Below are 16,880 nucleotides of genomic sequence, written 5' to 3'. Positions count from 1 at the left end.
AGAGTAGAAGACTAGTCTCCAGATATGATATACAAAGTGTATATTGTACAAAGTAAGATCAGATCTAACTTGGGTATCTCGGGTTTGCCATGCCCGTACTCATCAATGTAAGCCCCTGAGAAAACAAAATATAATGTCAAGTATAATTAATATAAACATTATGAAATTGATGCCAGCTGAAAAGGAGCATGGAATGAGTTTCAATTAAACAGTGATTGGAAATGGTAGGAGGATGGAAGGAATAGATTTGAAGTGAAAAGTGATAGTAATTGTCATTCATTTTCAAAATTGGTGGAGAATGAAGTTTAGCCAGAGAAGAATGCATGCTCGGTTATAGAAAACACGGCATACTGGATTCATTGAAAGTTTCATTAAGAAATGTCAGAATTTAATTTACTTACTATATATGTATTAATGGGATATATGGGTTATATATTTGTCTTTTAGCCTGAGTTGCAAAATATGATTACTTCAATAAATGAAAATGGTCACCTGATATATGATTTCTAGTTTTAATTTGTTTACTTTCATATAAGAAAAAGTTTGTTTTGCTTGCAGTCTATAACAGCAATGCAATAGAAATTAGAACTAAAATGGAAATTAGCGATTTGATGGATGTGTGATATTTTTTTTTATCACATTAATTAGTATCTTGGATAGACTAAGGGTTAGCTAATCTAGGAACTTTGTTATAGACCAAATATGTACATTTTTTGTCAAACCACTTCAGGCATCCTATAAGCAATACATCTGTCTCACATAGTTCGAGGCTTTTGTGGTTTGAACGAGTGTATGCATTTGAAATTTTGAATAGTATAGACAGGTGTTTTTAAATTAATTTCTCTGTATTATTCGTAGATCAGATTAAAATTGTTAATAGGTTGGATCTTACAGCATGGTGTAGGTTGGATCCATTCAACAAAATTCATTTCTTGCTGTACACTATCAAAATATTGTTTATTCAGAGAAATGGATTTTGTTGATGATTGTATGATTGACTACTGTTTGAATTATGGAGATTGCCCAGTGTTTGACATTTGTTTTGAATATATTATGGCCACTTGTTTACCATGTTTTTGAGTCCATTTTTGAACTACTGCACCTCTTTGGCAAATATCAGGCACCTAAAATGTTACTATATTTGCTGCAACTCTATCTTTTCATTAATGAATGTTATATTGGTGTGACTAATCATTCTTCTAATTTCATTATAATATATGCTGAATCGAGGAATATATGAAATATATTGCATAAAAATGATTGATTCATAGCATTCTTTGCAAGTACTTATGAAAATTATAGATCATACTTAAACCACTTGTAGTTTTTATTTTGCTAAGTTTGCTCATTTGAGCTATTCTACAATTGCATATTAATGTTAGTAGCATTGTTCATTTAAAATATCTCTGGAAAAGTGTTCTAGAATCATGTATTTTAGGTGACATTTTTAACTCTGAATCTTTTAAAATACTTTTCTGAGAGTACCTGTAGTACAAAGTTTGACTAAGCAAAACAAAAAAAGAAATAATTGATCTTCATGAAGGAAAGTGTTGTTGATTTCAAAACATGCTTATCATTTTTTGTGTCCTTGTTCAAAGAGTAATAGAACTTTGTTAATATGCCTGCAAATGGTGATGGGATATATGTTTTGCAACATTTTGTGCAGAATTGATTTATTTCTAAAGGCCCAATGGCATCGTTATGTAAGAGGTGTTAATTTGAAATTTTGAGCAGTGCACAAGTAGTACTAAATAATTTAGTCATCATAACAGCAAAGCATTTAAGTGTGGTATAATTAAAATACTATTAAACCTATATAATTTTGCTCTTGCAGGTATTGTGTGAAGACTTTCTCTGGCCACAGGGAATGGGTAAGAATGGTGAGAGTGAATCAAGATGGTTCTCTTCTGGCTACTTGTTCTAATGATCAGGTATTCTTCATATCATTCATAGATTATTACTTTAATTATCCAGTCATATTTTATAGCGTTTATATTTTTCCACTGTTTATTATAAAGTTAAAATTTTGCATTTTTCTAAAATATGCATAATGATTTATGCAGGTTAGCAGCTAGAACTGTATTATGTGCATAGAGGTGGGTTGCTGTTTATTTAGATAAAAGTGTTAGAATTAGTTGTATGGACCACATTATTCAGGAAAGTGATATTGTAGCTTCCCAAAACAGTGGTATTAAGCTCAGTTGTTTACTCAGTTGTGCAAATAACATTGCTCTCTTAATGCAGATATATCTTATAGTCTACTGATTTAAAGTTACATTATCAATTACTTTATAACTTTTGATAACTGTCATCATTATCCTCATTAGGCATTTCACAAGAAGTGCTTATGAGTTTTGTCTTTCCATCCATACACAAATTATTTCTGGGCTGTCTGTCTGTATTTTATTGAAATTCAACATTTGTAATTAATCCTTGCAAAAAATTTGTCAAGTCACCTCAATTTTCATTTCTACCAGATCATTTACAGACATAAAAAAAAAAAAAAAAAAAAAAGCTAACGCCTATTTGTTCCCCCATTTACAGACATGAAGGGCAACAATGTTGCATAATTATATATATTTTGCTAACTCTACTCTGGCTTGATGGAGTTTAATATGTACATTTAAGATATGTCCACAGGGTTTAATTTTGTTTCATTCAGATCATTTTTATTGCAAAATTATTAAAGTAAGAGGTGTGACATTTCTCACAGTGCACATGTTAAAACTATGTTTACCTGATTTTGAATGCCTTTTATTACTCTTACCATGTGACATTGGATGGCAGAAAATCTGCATTTTTTCCTTTTGCATCTGGTGAATGTGGAGGATAATCCAATTTTTTGATTGATTGTTTAGCTATAACTTGCAGGCAAGCTATTGCATCATGTACATCATGCAGCTATTGCATCATGTACAACAATCATCTGTCATTGTCATGATAGATGATTGTTGTTTGACCAAAGTTCAGGTCGTTTCACGAACAGCTTCACATAACCTTGCCAGCACTTCTAAATAATAATCATCATCATCATCAAATTCCTGCCATGTACCCTCAAGGGGTGTACAGTATATGACAGTACTACATGAAAAATTTACATCATTACTAACTTCCTATCTACAGTTTTCCTCCAAATCAGTCTGTTACTTGTCAAGACTCCAACATTATCAGATCTTATATTTCTATCATCTAAGGCACTTTGTACCGTATCAATCCACCTATATCTTGGTCTTCCTCTGGGTCGTTTTCCTGCCAACCTGGCAGAGAACACTTGTTTTGCTAATCTTTCCTCTCCCATTCTATTTAAGTGACCATACCACCTGAGATTAGCTCTGCTAACGCATTCTTGGATGCTGACAATGTCAAGTTCTTTCCTAATATCCTCATTTTTAATATGATATTGCCATTGATGCCATCTGTTCACGCCTCTAATCTTTCTCAGGACTCTCATACCTGCGGTCTCTAGTCTTTGGTCAAGTGTTTTACTTCTGACCCAACTCTCAGATCCATCAGTTAAAACTGGTTTGAACACTGTCTTGTATACAGCTAATTTAGTGTTCCGACTAATTTCTCTCTTATTCCATATGAATTTATTCAATTGACTTCCCACCATAACAGCTTTGCTGATTCTGTTGTCTATTTCTATATTTAATTTACCATCTTCAGTAAAAATCGTGCCTAAGTAACTGAAATGTTTTACTTGTTCCACAGGTTCTCCATTCACAACACAGTTGACATTTTCAATGATTCTGCCTATTTTCATTGTCTTTGTCTTTTTATTGCTGACCTTCATACTGTTAAATTGTGAATGAAACTACGTTGTGTAATTTATTTTTTTCATTCACATTTAACATTTGCTTATTTTGTATTAATCATGATTTGTATAAAAATTATTTATTAATTCCTTAATTTAGGATTACTATTTAAATATTTATTCTAAACTTAACCTACTATTAATTTATTAAGCAATAATATGTGCAGAATTTATAATAACTAAAATATATATATGATGTAACGAAAAGTGTTATTATAATTAATTGTATACGTAATGAAAAAGCTGATTAAGTAGCTCAAATATTCTGTTTATTCTTATTTGTGAAAATTTAACGTTATGTAATCACTCATGTAGTAGTAGAGCGTTGTATTACATTAGCGAAATGTTTGCGTTCATTTGTTGTCATGAAGACGCATGAAATAAACAAGCACGAGTCGAAGAGAGCGTGACCTTCGGACTGAAAGGAGAGGAAAAATAAAATAGAAGATTTTTTAATTAGAGAGGAGAGGAGGAAGTTTTTGCGGAGCAGGAAGGAGGGTAGGATACAAGCAAAGGAAGTGGAAGAAAATTATAAGTTCTCTAGTACAGAAATTCATGAGAATAGTATTTAGAAGTGAGCCAAAACATAGTGAATCATATACAGGGTGTTCGGGATAAATTTGACAGTTTCGTAAGGAAAAAGAAAATCTTTGTATCTATTAAATTTAATGAATTGACAAAAAAACATTACAGGCAGAGTTAATTACAATACTATCAACAAGATTTACTCAAAATAACCACCATTAGCATCGATCACAGCTTCAATTCTGCTTCGGAACCTCGAACAAGCTGATGCTACAGTCTCCCTGGGAAGGGCCGCAAAAACTGTTTTAATTTTATCCATTAACTGGGCTTTTGTATTACTGGAAGTGCGATTGGTGTCTTTTTCAACTGCGCCCCATACAAAATAATCCATGGGGTTAAGGTCTGGGGAGTTTGGAGGCCAAACATTTGGACTGGTGAAGTCATAGAAATTTTCAGACAACCATTTTTGACTTTTCCCAGAGGTGTGGCAAGGGGCCGAATCCTGCTGCCATACATACGGCCTACCATTGGCTACCCTTGTTATCCAGGGCTTGACTACAGTTAGCAACTCCACGAACAAAGCCCGAATTCCAATGCCAGGGTTCTTCAACACCTGTTCCTGCAGATTTGCGAGGAATTCTGCTGTACGAACGCAATCAGATCGTCTGCTAGGGATCTTTCTTCTTGCTACATCCTCGTAGTCACCATTGCAAGTCTCTAGTTCATGCCTGATTGTTTTTACTGTATTCAGGGAGCATTGGGCAGCAGTCGTAATATCCTTATTTTGATGGCGGGCACGAATCATCATGATACAAGTTATTCTCTTCCATGATTTAGGTGGGTTCCAGCTATCCATCCTTTCTGACATCTTGTATATGAATGAAGAAGGGTCCAAACTTTTAAATGAAGAGAAGTACGTGTTAATACATGTAACTTAAAAATATAATTAATTATAAATATGTCAAATTTATCCCGAACACCCTGTATATATCATATATTAAATGTTTTATTTTGTTAATCTAAGTATTGTGTTTGCCTGAATTCCTTTTTATTGCACCATTCATAAATATTCGAATCTTGCAGGAACCCCAAGTGGAATAGTAAATAATTCGGCCTAATAAATGAGGAGACTGCTAACTTAATTAAAAATTGATCCTACTATTTTATATAGACTAATCTAAAAATAGGGTGGCGCAGTATAATTATAAATTTCCCTACTTTTGGATCGGTGATTAATTTGCAATTAGTTGTTATATTGATAAGAGTGACTTGAACCAAGATGGCGGATTTAGAACATAACATGAAAATAGAACATCACGACAAATGGCGCAGTCGACAGGATGTGATTTAATTGATAGGAATTAAATTTAACAACGATAAGTTAAGAAATTGAATTTAGTTTTGGTGATAACAATCATAGAAATGCTCCCTGAAATTTTAGAAAGTAAATTAAATAAATCACAGTGAACTGGTTATAATCTGGAGTCAGGCAAAAATAAAAGTTTATTTTAAAGTAGAAAGATTATATTAATTGAATTAGTAATTTATTAATCACTATGGCTGTTACATCAAGCTCGAAATGAATGATAGTGTATTCTTTCGTACAGTAAACCCGCAACAGGTTTTTCGCCAATTTTCAGGTGAAGAATCGGATGATGTACTATTTTTCTTTACCTATGTTGAAAAACTTAGAGAAATAGCAAGTTGGACTGATTTTCAATTGCTAATTTTGATTAGAAGTAAATTAATAGGTAAAGCAAAAACATTCTTATATTCTTCTCCAATACTTCGGGAAACTTTTGAGTATTCAAAATTTAAGGAAACTTTGTTATCCCAATTTTGTAAACTTAGAAGTGTAGGTCCTAATTTATGGAAATTACAGAAAATTATTCAAAAGGATAAAGAGACTGTTACTGATTTTCACAATCGTTTATTAACATTGGCCAACAGTTTGAATGTTACTAGTGAAGATAAACCTCACTTGGATTGGACTGTATTCCAACAATTCCGACAAGGTCTTAGTGAAGAACTGCGAGAAACAGCCTATAAGAAGAAAATTTCCACCTTAGAAGAGTGTCTCAAAACTGTCAAGGAAAGAGAACAAATATTGGGAGACCTTTATCCCTCAACCAATGTAAGTCTTGTTAATGTTGTGAATAAGACTAATTCTTCCTTCAACCAATCAGAAGTAGAAAAGAGAAGTAAGGTTGAAAAAGGAAAAGCTAAGGATATTGAAGAAAACTCAAGTAATGTTAACTGCCTAACTGAAAGTAAGGAGCAATTGGACAAGAAACTGATGACAGAAGTAAAAACCTTGATTCACCAGGAAGTAAAAAAATTAAATCAGCCAATAATGGATAGTCTTGATGAAGTGGTAAAGCAATTGTCGACTATTACCTTGAGATCTCAAGAAAATCAAAACTTCACTACAAATAAAATTAATGAGATGATCAAACATGAAGTTGAAAAACAAAGTCAACCTATTTTAACTAGTCTAGATAAAGTAATCCGAGGATTAGATAACGTTAGACAACAAATGTCTGTTATTCCTCAATCCAAGACAGATATAAAACAAAGAAATCCTGTTAAATGTTATAATTGCAACAAACTTGGACATTATGCCAGGAACTGTTTCCATAACAAGGAAAACTACTATAACAACAGATGGAACTCAAAATTTGGATATGTGACCCACAGGAGAAATAACAGAATTCAGAAATATCTAGCATCTAATGAGAGAATGATGAGAATTAGAGGTGATATCCTGGGCTCTAAATGTGACATCTTATTAGATACAGGATGCAATGCCTCTACCATCAGGATGGATTATTTCCTAACCTTAAAGAACAAACTGTGGAAGAACACTGCCAAGCTGAGACAACCTGTAAGGATTACTTCTCTCTCAGACTCAAACTCTGTGGCATATGAGAAACTTCGAGCAAGGATATACCTACCAGAATTTGGACTGTACGTGTGGCAAGACTTACTTGTTGTCCCCACTACTTCCAATCTAAGTTCTCACATTATTTTGGGAACAAACTTCTTAGCAAAATATCAATTCTCTTGTAACTTTTCTAAAAAGGAAATATCCCTGATGAACAAGAGGAGATATACCAGAAGAAATGAAATTCTTGATTGTGATAAGACTAAGCATCAAACAAAACAGTTTAGATTGCCATTTGAATTAGGACCATCTACTAAAGAAAAGTCGGCTGTGAATCAATCATCTAAAAGAGATAGTAATGATGACTCTCATGTGCACATTCAGTCTGACACACCACTTGTCACTGATGAACAACAAGTAGTGGTGACAAAGCCTAAATCAGAAGTTGCCACTAATAGTAAAATAACAGTTGAAGTCAATTTTGGTAAAATGACCAATCTATATAATGGAACAAATCACCAAGTTATGAGACAACTAAAACTTAATTCTGGTAACAGAAAACGTGAATTTAATTCAGAAGAGAAAATCCCATACTACAGACATAGAAGACACGCAGAAATTGATAATGATAGTGATAAGAGATTTAATGAGAATGTGAAAGAGAATAAATGCACTAGACATAATAAAGAAACAAGTTTCATTCAAACTAGATACTACTTGAGGAATCGAAAGGGAAATATGTAATCCAATTCTTCCGTGAGGGAGCCTAGTGTGAAAAGAAAAATTTTTCTTATAACAAAAATTTTTTCAAAGAAAGGGTGAGCCTATGTTAAATTGTGAATGAAACTACGTTGTGTAATTTATTTTTTTTCATTCACATTTAACATTTGTTATTTTGTATTAATCATGATTTGTATAAAAATTATTTATTATTCCTTAATTTAGGATTACTATTTAAATATTTATTCTAAACTTAACCTACTATTAATTTATTAAGCAATAATATGTGCAGAATTTATAATAACTAAAATATATATATGATGTAACGAAAAGTGTTATTATAATTAATTGTATACGTAATGAAAAAGCTGATTAAGTAGCTCAAATATTCTGTTTATTCTTATTTGTGAAAATTTAACGTTATGTAATCACTCATGTAGTAGTAGAGCATTGTATTACATTAGCGAAATGTTTGCGTTAATTTGTTGTCATGGAGACGCATGAAATAAACAAGCACGAGTCGAAGAGAGCGTGACCTTCGGACTGAAAGGAGAGGAAAAATAAAATAGAAGATTTTTTAATTAGAGAGGAGAGGAGGAAGTTTTTGCGGAGCAGGAAGGAGGGTAGGATACAAGCAAAGGAAGTTCATAACTTCGAAGAACATCTTCGAAGTTCAAAGTCCGAAATAAGATAAGCTTGGAATATTGTCTACCTTGATCAGTGCTTCCTGTGAATTTAAACATTAAGTACAGCTGATAGATATGTGGAGACTGATTAAATAAGAAGTTTCATTTTATTAACTTGAGTTAAGAAAACTTGTGATTTTGAAACTGTGAATTGTATGTGAAGGTTTAGAACATTGAATTGGCATGAGTGACTTAGCAAGATGTATTAAGTTGATTGTATTGTTTCATTTTTAAGCAGAATTCTTGTATTTGTTATATATATCATATATTAAATGTTTTATTTTGTTAATCTAAGTATTGTGTTTGCCTGAATTCCTTTTTATTGTACCGTTCATAAATATTTGAATCTTGCAGGAACCCCAAGTGGAATAGTAAATAATTCGACCAAGTGGAATAGTAAATAAACCAAGATGGCGGATTTAGAACATAACATGAAAATAGAACGTCACGACAATACCATATCTATTACAACAGCTATTCAATTTAGTCAGAGAATCTTGCAGACTTGTAGCGGATTTATTTAGAAGTATAACATCATCCGCATAAAGCAAAGAGCTGACATTAACATCTCCAATTTTGATATCAGGTTTAATACCACTTTCCTTCATAATGTGATCCATATAGATAATGAATAACAGAGGGGATAATGTACATCCTTGTCTCACACCATATTTAACATTAAACCATCTTCCTGTACTTCAATTCTAACTGCTGACTTACAACTCAAATAAAGACTAAGTATTGCTTGATATAATGCCCCATTGACACCATATAACTGCAGCGTATATTGAATAGCTTCTCTCTTGGCACCTTGTCATATGCCTTTTCCAAATCGACAAAACTTAAATACAGATCTTTGTTATATTCCCATGCTTTCTCGACTATTTGTCGTAAAGTGAAGATCTGATCCTGATAGCCTCTATTTGGCCTGAATCCAGCTTGTCCTTCACCAAGCTTTTCTTCCACAATTCTTCTCAACCGTTTCTCAAGTATACTTGCATAGATCTTGCCAGGAACACTCAGTAGGGAAATACCTCTGTAATTCTCACATTCAGTTTTATTTCCCTTTTTATATATGGGTACTATGAGAGCTCTACTCCAATCATCGGGAATTCGTCCCTGTGTCCAGGCTTTCTGAACTATGCAGTGCAGCCACTGTAAGACTTTTATACCACCATACTTCAGCATTTCTGGTCGAATATCATCTACTCCTGCTGCCTTTCCACATTTCAAGCCTTTGATAGCTTTTTCTACTTCAAGTATGGATATGTATTCCTGACTGCATGCTTGGTCAGTGTTTTTTATCACTGTGCTGTCATCACTGCTTGTTTCATTTAGCAGTTTTTCAAAGTAATTACTCCATACTTCAAGGATATCTTTTTCTCTTGTTTTCATGTCACCTTTATCATCTCTAACTCCTTTTACAGCACTCTTTCCTCCATTCCTAAGCTTCTTCAACAACCTCCAGAATATTTTGTCACCTTCTTGATATTTATTTTCTATATTCTTGCCAAAGTCCTCCCATGACTTTTGTTTAGCTAGTTTTACACACTGTTTAGCATTCTTGCATTTGTCTCTGTATTCTGTAAGAGTAAAAGCTGACTTACACAACCTCACCACATGCCTCTCTGGCAGAATCAATCAATGTTTTCTTCAGAGTTTGCCACTGAATCTCCAAGGTTTGATTCCTGTTCTCAAACTCTTTCATTTTTTCTTCAATAGTCTTTGTGTATTTTAGTCTACAGTTCACATCTGAGAGTTGCTCAACTTTTATTTGCTTTAAAACTTTCTTACGTGTTATTCTTTTCAATATGAAATTCAATTTTATCCTGCTCAAGACTAAATAGTGATCGCTTCCAATTTCAAATCCTCTGTACACTCTGGTGTCCTGCACCAGGGAGAAAACATCACTATCAACAATAATATAGTCAATGAGACTTTTCTTATTCCTTGCATCTTCTCTCCATGTGAATTTGTGCACATTTTTATGTTGGAACATGGTGTTGGTAATAACCAGTCCATGTCCTGAGCAGAAATCCAACAGATATTTGCCATTATTATTAGCTTTGCTCTTTTCTCCAAATTTTCCCAAAATATTTTTATATGTCTCACAATCATTTCCTACTCTGCTATTTAGATCCCCATCAAGGACCAACTTTTCCTTTTTCATTGTGTCAGTTGCTTTTTCTAAAGCTTCAAAAAATTCCTCCACTTCTACCTTAGTAGAACCTTCTGTGGGACCATAGACACAAATAAATCTCATTGTCCAGTTCTCCATTCTCATATTTGCCCACATTACTCTACTTGAAACTGACTGCCATTCAAGAAGATTATCCTCATATTTTGTGTTGAATACTATGGCTACTCCTTCTTTTCCTTGATTGTCATTGCCTGAATATAACATTTTGTATTTATTGCTCAGAAAGATCTCACCAGTTTTGGTCTTTTTTGTTTCAGTCACCCCTATTATGTCGATCTGGTACTTATCTAATTCCTCAGCTAGCTCCATTTCTTTGCCATTCAGGCTTCTTACGTTGATAGTACCGATCTTTAACTCTGGTGATGTTGAGTTGGGGTTTGTTTTCAGATTTGTTCCAGTAGCTGACTTTTTGCTGTTCGCCCTAGTTCCCTTGCGAAAACAACGGGGGCCTTGTTTAACCGGGCGACGCCCCAGCCGGCATGAAATTTTGTCATGTTGTACCATCATTTTTTATTTTGGTTTAACCAATAAGAATACAATTTGGTCGGCTAAATCCCAAATTGCCAGCCCATCCTTGTTCGTTCAGTATCAAAGTAGATACCCAACAGGGTGCACCACGAGAAGGTGAGGATTGGACATTAGGTCAGAAGCCCTGGTCGGTTCTCCGCATTCCTTTAAAGGCTGTGTGGAGGTCTCCTCTCAGTTATACAGCTTTGACCCTTAAGCACCCCCTAAATAATAATGTTAAATAATAATAAGTTTACTTTGAATTTATTAAGGAAAAAACAAACAAACAATGAATTCTAAGTAAACTTAGGATTGAAAAAAAAACAAACAAACATTGTCTTGATCTGTGGTGATGACATTTGTGCCTTTTTTTGGTCTTGGTGAAGATGTTTTTTATTGCATATGTTTCAGGGTTGTACTGAAAGTATAAAGTTTCACCACCAGTAATAACTATCAAAAAATTATTAAGAAAGATCTTAACAATTTAAGAAATTTTTAACAAACTTAAGAAAGATCTTAAGATTGTTAAAAAGATGTGCTTCTGCTACTTTAATCTTGTTTGCAAAATTTGCAGAAATTTTTCTTATTCTCAAATCATACATCATCTACTTCACTGGTTCTCTGTATAATTCTTCTCTCATTAACCATACACTTAATCATCTTTCAGCCCAAACTAATTGCCACACTCTTTCCCATCTATTCATGGTGATGTTTAGTGGAAAAAACATGCATCCAGAGATGATAATTATTTATGAAATTTATTTAGCTAATAAATTATTCCACCAACATTTTGCATCTTCATGTGCACAGAGAAATACAACTAAGCACTTGCACACTAGCAGGAAGGTAAACACAAACTGAGTGTGAATAGCAGGGGTCTTTTGACACTCATTCTGCAAAAGGCTAGTACCCATCACAAGATTCCATCACATCACCAGTTATAATGGAATCTTGCTGAAGGTCTCAAGGTGATAATCTCCCAAGTTTTTGGTAATGCGAGGCAGCCAATAAGATTTGGCATGCCACAACATTACATCTGTTCATCAACAGATGTAATGTTGTGGCAATTTTAGCAATAGTTTCTCTGATTTATATCTGCTTCTGTATAAATGGAAGGTTTTATTCTGTTGGATATAGTGATCTGAATTTTGGGTGGGGAATGGGCCAAGAGTTCTGTTAATTTGTGAAGGGGAAAGCTACTGGCTAAAAAAGTCTCAGATGTAGTTAATTTCTGTGGTGCAACTAGTGTGGTCAAAGCAATTGGTTCTATCTCAACCTGCTAGGCCCTCTCCCCCATCCCTGCAATATGGTGTTTTGATAATACTGTTTTGCTGAAGGAGTGATGTGATAGGCAATTGATGTACCTTCCAGTGTGGGTAGGTTTTCTGTAGACAGAAAAGGATCTGTTGGGTAGTCAAGTGACTAGTGTGTGTCAAGAAAGGGCATACAATTATTGTTTTTCTTTTCAGTGGTGAAACATTCTTGGGTGTTAGCTGTTGAGATACGCTAAGAATGTTTCCAACAACAGGATTCCATCATTGCACATGTAGAGGGTGCCAGTTAGAACTGTTGGATCCTGCCTTTAATGTTGTGTTTGCATATTCCTGCTAGTGTGCTTGTGTTCATATGTTTAGTTGTATTTTCTTGTGCTCATGAAGATGCCTTGATAACCAAGGCAAAATATAGGCCGAATAATTTAATCAATTTAGTAAGTATTTATCTCATGGGGTTGCCCATTTCTTTCGTTATCATCTCACATCTTCCTATCCTTCTTTAAACCTCTTATGCCACTGAAACATACTTGACTTTTTCAAGATATAATCACAATAAACCACTCTTAACATTTCCAGAGTTTAGTTGCATGTTTGCCTAACTTTCCTCATAATTTGATGTTAATGCACTGTTCTAAATTCCATTTACTCTGTTTTCCATTGACAGCAACAAACACGCATGCAGTTTCTATCACAGCTTGTCAACTACTGTTGACATTTGTTTTCAAGGCAATAAATAGCACAGATTGTTGTCAAATCTATAGTGCTATAGAGCAGTGATATGGCTTGAGAAGCTACAAGGAAAAAATGTCAGTAGTGCAGTACCACAGACAGTCTAAACATACACAGTCACATAGTTCTGCCTGATTTGCATAAGCACAATAATACAAAGCCATTCCAGGAATTTAATTGTCATACCTTGCATAGTAATAATTCTGTATTGGTAAGATGAAGCGGATTGAAATTTAGTGTTTAGAAACCCCATTCAAATTTGTGATGTTATTTCACTTTGGTGCAAACTACAGATTTGATTACAATGAACTTAGAAATAATACCAAGTGGAATATAAGGAGAAAAGACCAAGAATGAACTTAGAATACCAAGAAGAATGTAAAGGGAAGAGACCAAGAAGACCTATGGAAAAGGTGGAGAGACCAGATAAGAGAGGACCTAGAAAAGAGAAACCTCAACTTGCACAGCATTCATGAAGGAAGGATTTGGGAGGATAGAAAAGAACTGAAGAGATTTGATCCACCTGACCTGACAGTTTCTGTTGGAACAGTTGTTGCTAAAGCAGAAGATTTTAGTTTGTTTCAATCAGATGATTTTTAACGGCAGAATTGGAGAGGAAATCAGAGGTATATCAGGTGTTGATTGAGTTAGATGCTAATAAGACTGTTGGAATAGATGACATATCACCATGTATTTTTAAGGAATGTGTGTGCACAACAGTTAGCTATGAACTTGATCTGGTTATTTAATGAAAGTCTTGCTGTGAATAAGGCAAAATAGTACCACTCTAATACCTTGGCCACAGCTGTAGTCAAGGTATTAGAGAGGTAGAATACAGGATTGGATTGATGGACAAAGGATTCTTTAGGATTGTTCTTTTACTAACCCATGCTGAATTCTTTAGGTATCTTGGAGCAATGCTATGGCTTGATAAGCAAAAAGGAAAGAATGTCAGTAGTGCATGGGTAGTGGTAGCGATTGTATGAAAGAAGCAGTATTAGACTGCATACCCAAGGTCAGAAGGATAAACCAACTGAAGATTAAGTGGATGAGTAGAGATATAAAGCAAGAGCTGCAAAAAAAGAAAAACACTATGATGGGAATATAAAGGAAAGGTGATCAGAATACTTATGAGCACTACAAAAGTGCAAGCAAGAAGAGTGACTAGTATGGTAAGAAAGGCCATATCAGATTATAAGAGAAAATTAGCTAAGTAGGCAGTCTTTGTGTAGCAGTTCATGCAATTTACTAGTTGCTCTTTGGAGAACTGTGGATGAGAGAAAAAGAACAAAGAAAGTGTACCATAGACATCAGAGTGCTCGAGTCTTCATATCATGCATGTTCATCAATTCAAGTGTTTAATTTCATTTTTACAACACTTGCTATGCTGTTTTTATCCAAATGTTTACCGAAGTTTTGATATCCAGTACTATTGTTTTTAATTTTTCATGAAATGACAATGTATGTTAGAATATTAATTATAAAAAACTAATTAATGGAATCCTATATTTCGGAATTGTTACATTGCCATCATTAGGGATCACAAAAGACAATGATATGTGCACATAGGCACTAACACTGACAAATGAGGCTGAATAAAGGTAGCCGAAGTCGGACCTAGAGTCCTAAATAGGGGGCTAAATTGGGTTGTCGGAGTTGGGCTGACTGTCTTAAAATGTATGCTTCACAAATTTGGGGCAGTCTCATGCACCCAGATTTGTGGAGATTTGGAAAGTTTTTCAGGGCTGAGGCAGATTCGATGAATAGTCTTTCATACTTGTATTTGCTGCAGTGTAATAGTGTTACACCCTGATAACTTAAGAATGTGAAAATTTCAGTTATCATGATGTAACAAGAAAAGAAATAAAAACCCTGTATAGATAACTAAGTAAGCAAGCTTGTTCCTAAGCAGATATCGTTAAGAGCCTTTGAAAGTAATGAATGCAAAAAAAAAAAAATTAAAAGAAAGAAAAATATGCTTGCATCCAAGTGAAAAATATAGCTGAAATTGTTTGTTGAATTAAATAAAAAAAAGAAGAGAATTTTATTACAGTTGTGATATGATAAAATAAGGTTAAGTAAAGCAAAGAAGATTAGTCATAGGATTTGCACTTGAAATAAGAGATTAAAGATTCGAGTTAATTCTTAGAAAATTTTGTAAAGGGGATTAATTTAACATAGATGACATAGAGGTTAGCTTAAACAAAAACCAAAGCTCAAGGTCATAATTCCCGAATTGAGACTTCTTCAGGTGTTAGTCGCATGCACACGGACTGCATGATGTTTTGACAGAAAAACGGTACTCTAATTTGGAAGAAAAAAATTGAAGAAGGTGCTGGTAGGGATCATCGTATAAAAGGGTTAGGCCCCCCAACGAGGCTTTTTCCCTCAGAGTTTTTCTTCACGAGTCTTCGTATAGTTTCACGCAATTTTCCTGAGTGACTGGTTAGGAGTTTTCTCCGTCCGATACAATAAGGAAACAAAGTGTGCGGGATTTCGATTCTGTGTTCCTATTGTAAGAAATGAGGGATGCCATTTAGTTAAAAAGAAAGAAGATAATGTCAGTGTGTTTCGTCATCCAGTGATCGTAACGAGAGAAGGAAAAATCTGTAAAGAAGCCAGTGCCCATGTGATGAGTTTCACAGCCATAGAACAGATGATCCTATGTATGTCCTTAATTGAAGCATGTATGGTAAAGATTGTGAAAGCCCATCTTAGTGCCAAAAGAACTTAAGAGTGATAAGTTATAGAAGAGTTCGTTCTAGGAAGGTAAAAATTGGAAAAAGGTAGAGACCAGTGTAGAAGACCCAAGTCAAAAGGTACTGTAAAAACTCGTGTCAATTCAAATCATATGTAACTCTAATCATTGTTCAATTACTGAAAACAGTTGAAGGAATTAATGCGAATTATACTAGGACTTTAGTACATATCAGCCTAGAATGAAAATGAGCTTGTTACTATACATTAATAAGTATTCATGTGCCTAGAGATTTATGCATGTACATTGTATTTTATTTAAGAGAGTTTTAAGGGTCAAAAGTGTGTATTAGCTCAGCAAAAAGGATAAATTTAATCCATATTGTCTTAGTAAGAAAATTAGAGTAACTGAATATATATATGTCCTAGAAAATACAGAATTATAGCGTGATCAGATCAGTAAGAGGTTAGACAAAAAAGGTCAACTAGTTCTAGAATTATACATGTTTGTATGTATAGAATCTGTTACGGCGATATGATCACAATTCTTATATAGAATCTTAACCTAATACTTGTGTTTAGCTAGTGTTAATTTGTATTATATATTCTTAGTATTGAATTGAATTTTATTTGATAAAGAATGAATTGTATCATGTTTAAGAGTTCAATAAACCTTTTGTTCCTTGAAAATACAGTTGTCTGAGATTGCCGCTCAATGCACCACTTGTAACAACGTACGAACCTAATCACACGGGGGGGGGGGGGGATTTTGTTAAGTTACGAGATAAAGGTCACGACTGCATATTAGTTTCACACTCAGACATATTTTGGTAATTGCTCCCTG

The 16,880-nt window shown here is 34.0% G+C and overlaps 1 protein-coding gene across 1 annotated transcript in view; it reads left to right on the top strand.

Annotated features, from left to right (window-relative positions):
- Nucleotides 1–16,880, top strand: part of LOC150102046 (lissencephaly-1 homolog) — a 237,814-nt gene that overhangs the window by 147,448 nt on the left and 73,486 nt on the right. The window contains exon 9 of the mRNA XM_090400712.1: nucleotides 1,835–1,931. Coding sequence (XP_090256838.1) covers nucleotides 1,835–1,931 — 97 coding nt within the window. The remainder of the gene's footprint in view (nucleotides 1–1,834; nucleotides 1,932–16,880) is intronic.

Source organism: Typopeltis vanoorti, chromosome 11 (assembly GCF_054136105.1).
Source record: "Typopeltis vanoorti isolate ZY-2024b chromosome 11, IOZ_Tvanoo_1.0, whole genome shotgun sequence".
Classification (NCBI taxonomy): Eukaryota; Metazoa; Arthropoda; class Arachnida; order Uropygi; family Thelyphonidae; genus Typopeltis; species Typopeltis vanoorti.
Note: the sequence above shows the minus strand (reverse complement) of the source record. Positions and strands in the feature narration are given on the sequence as shown.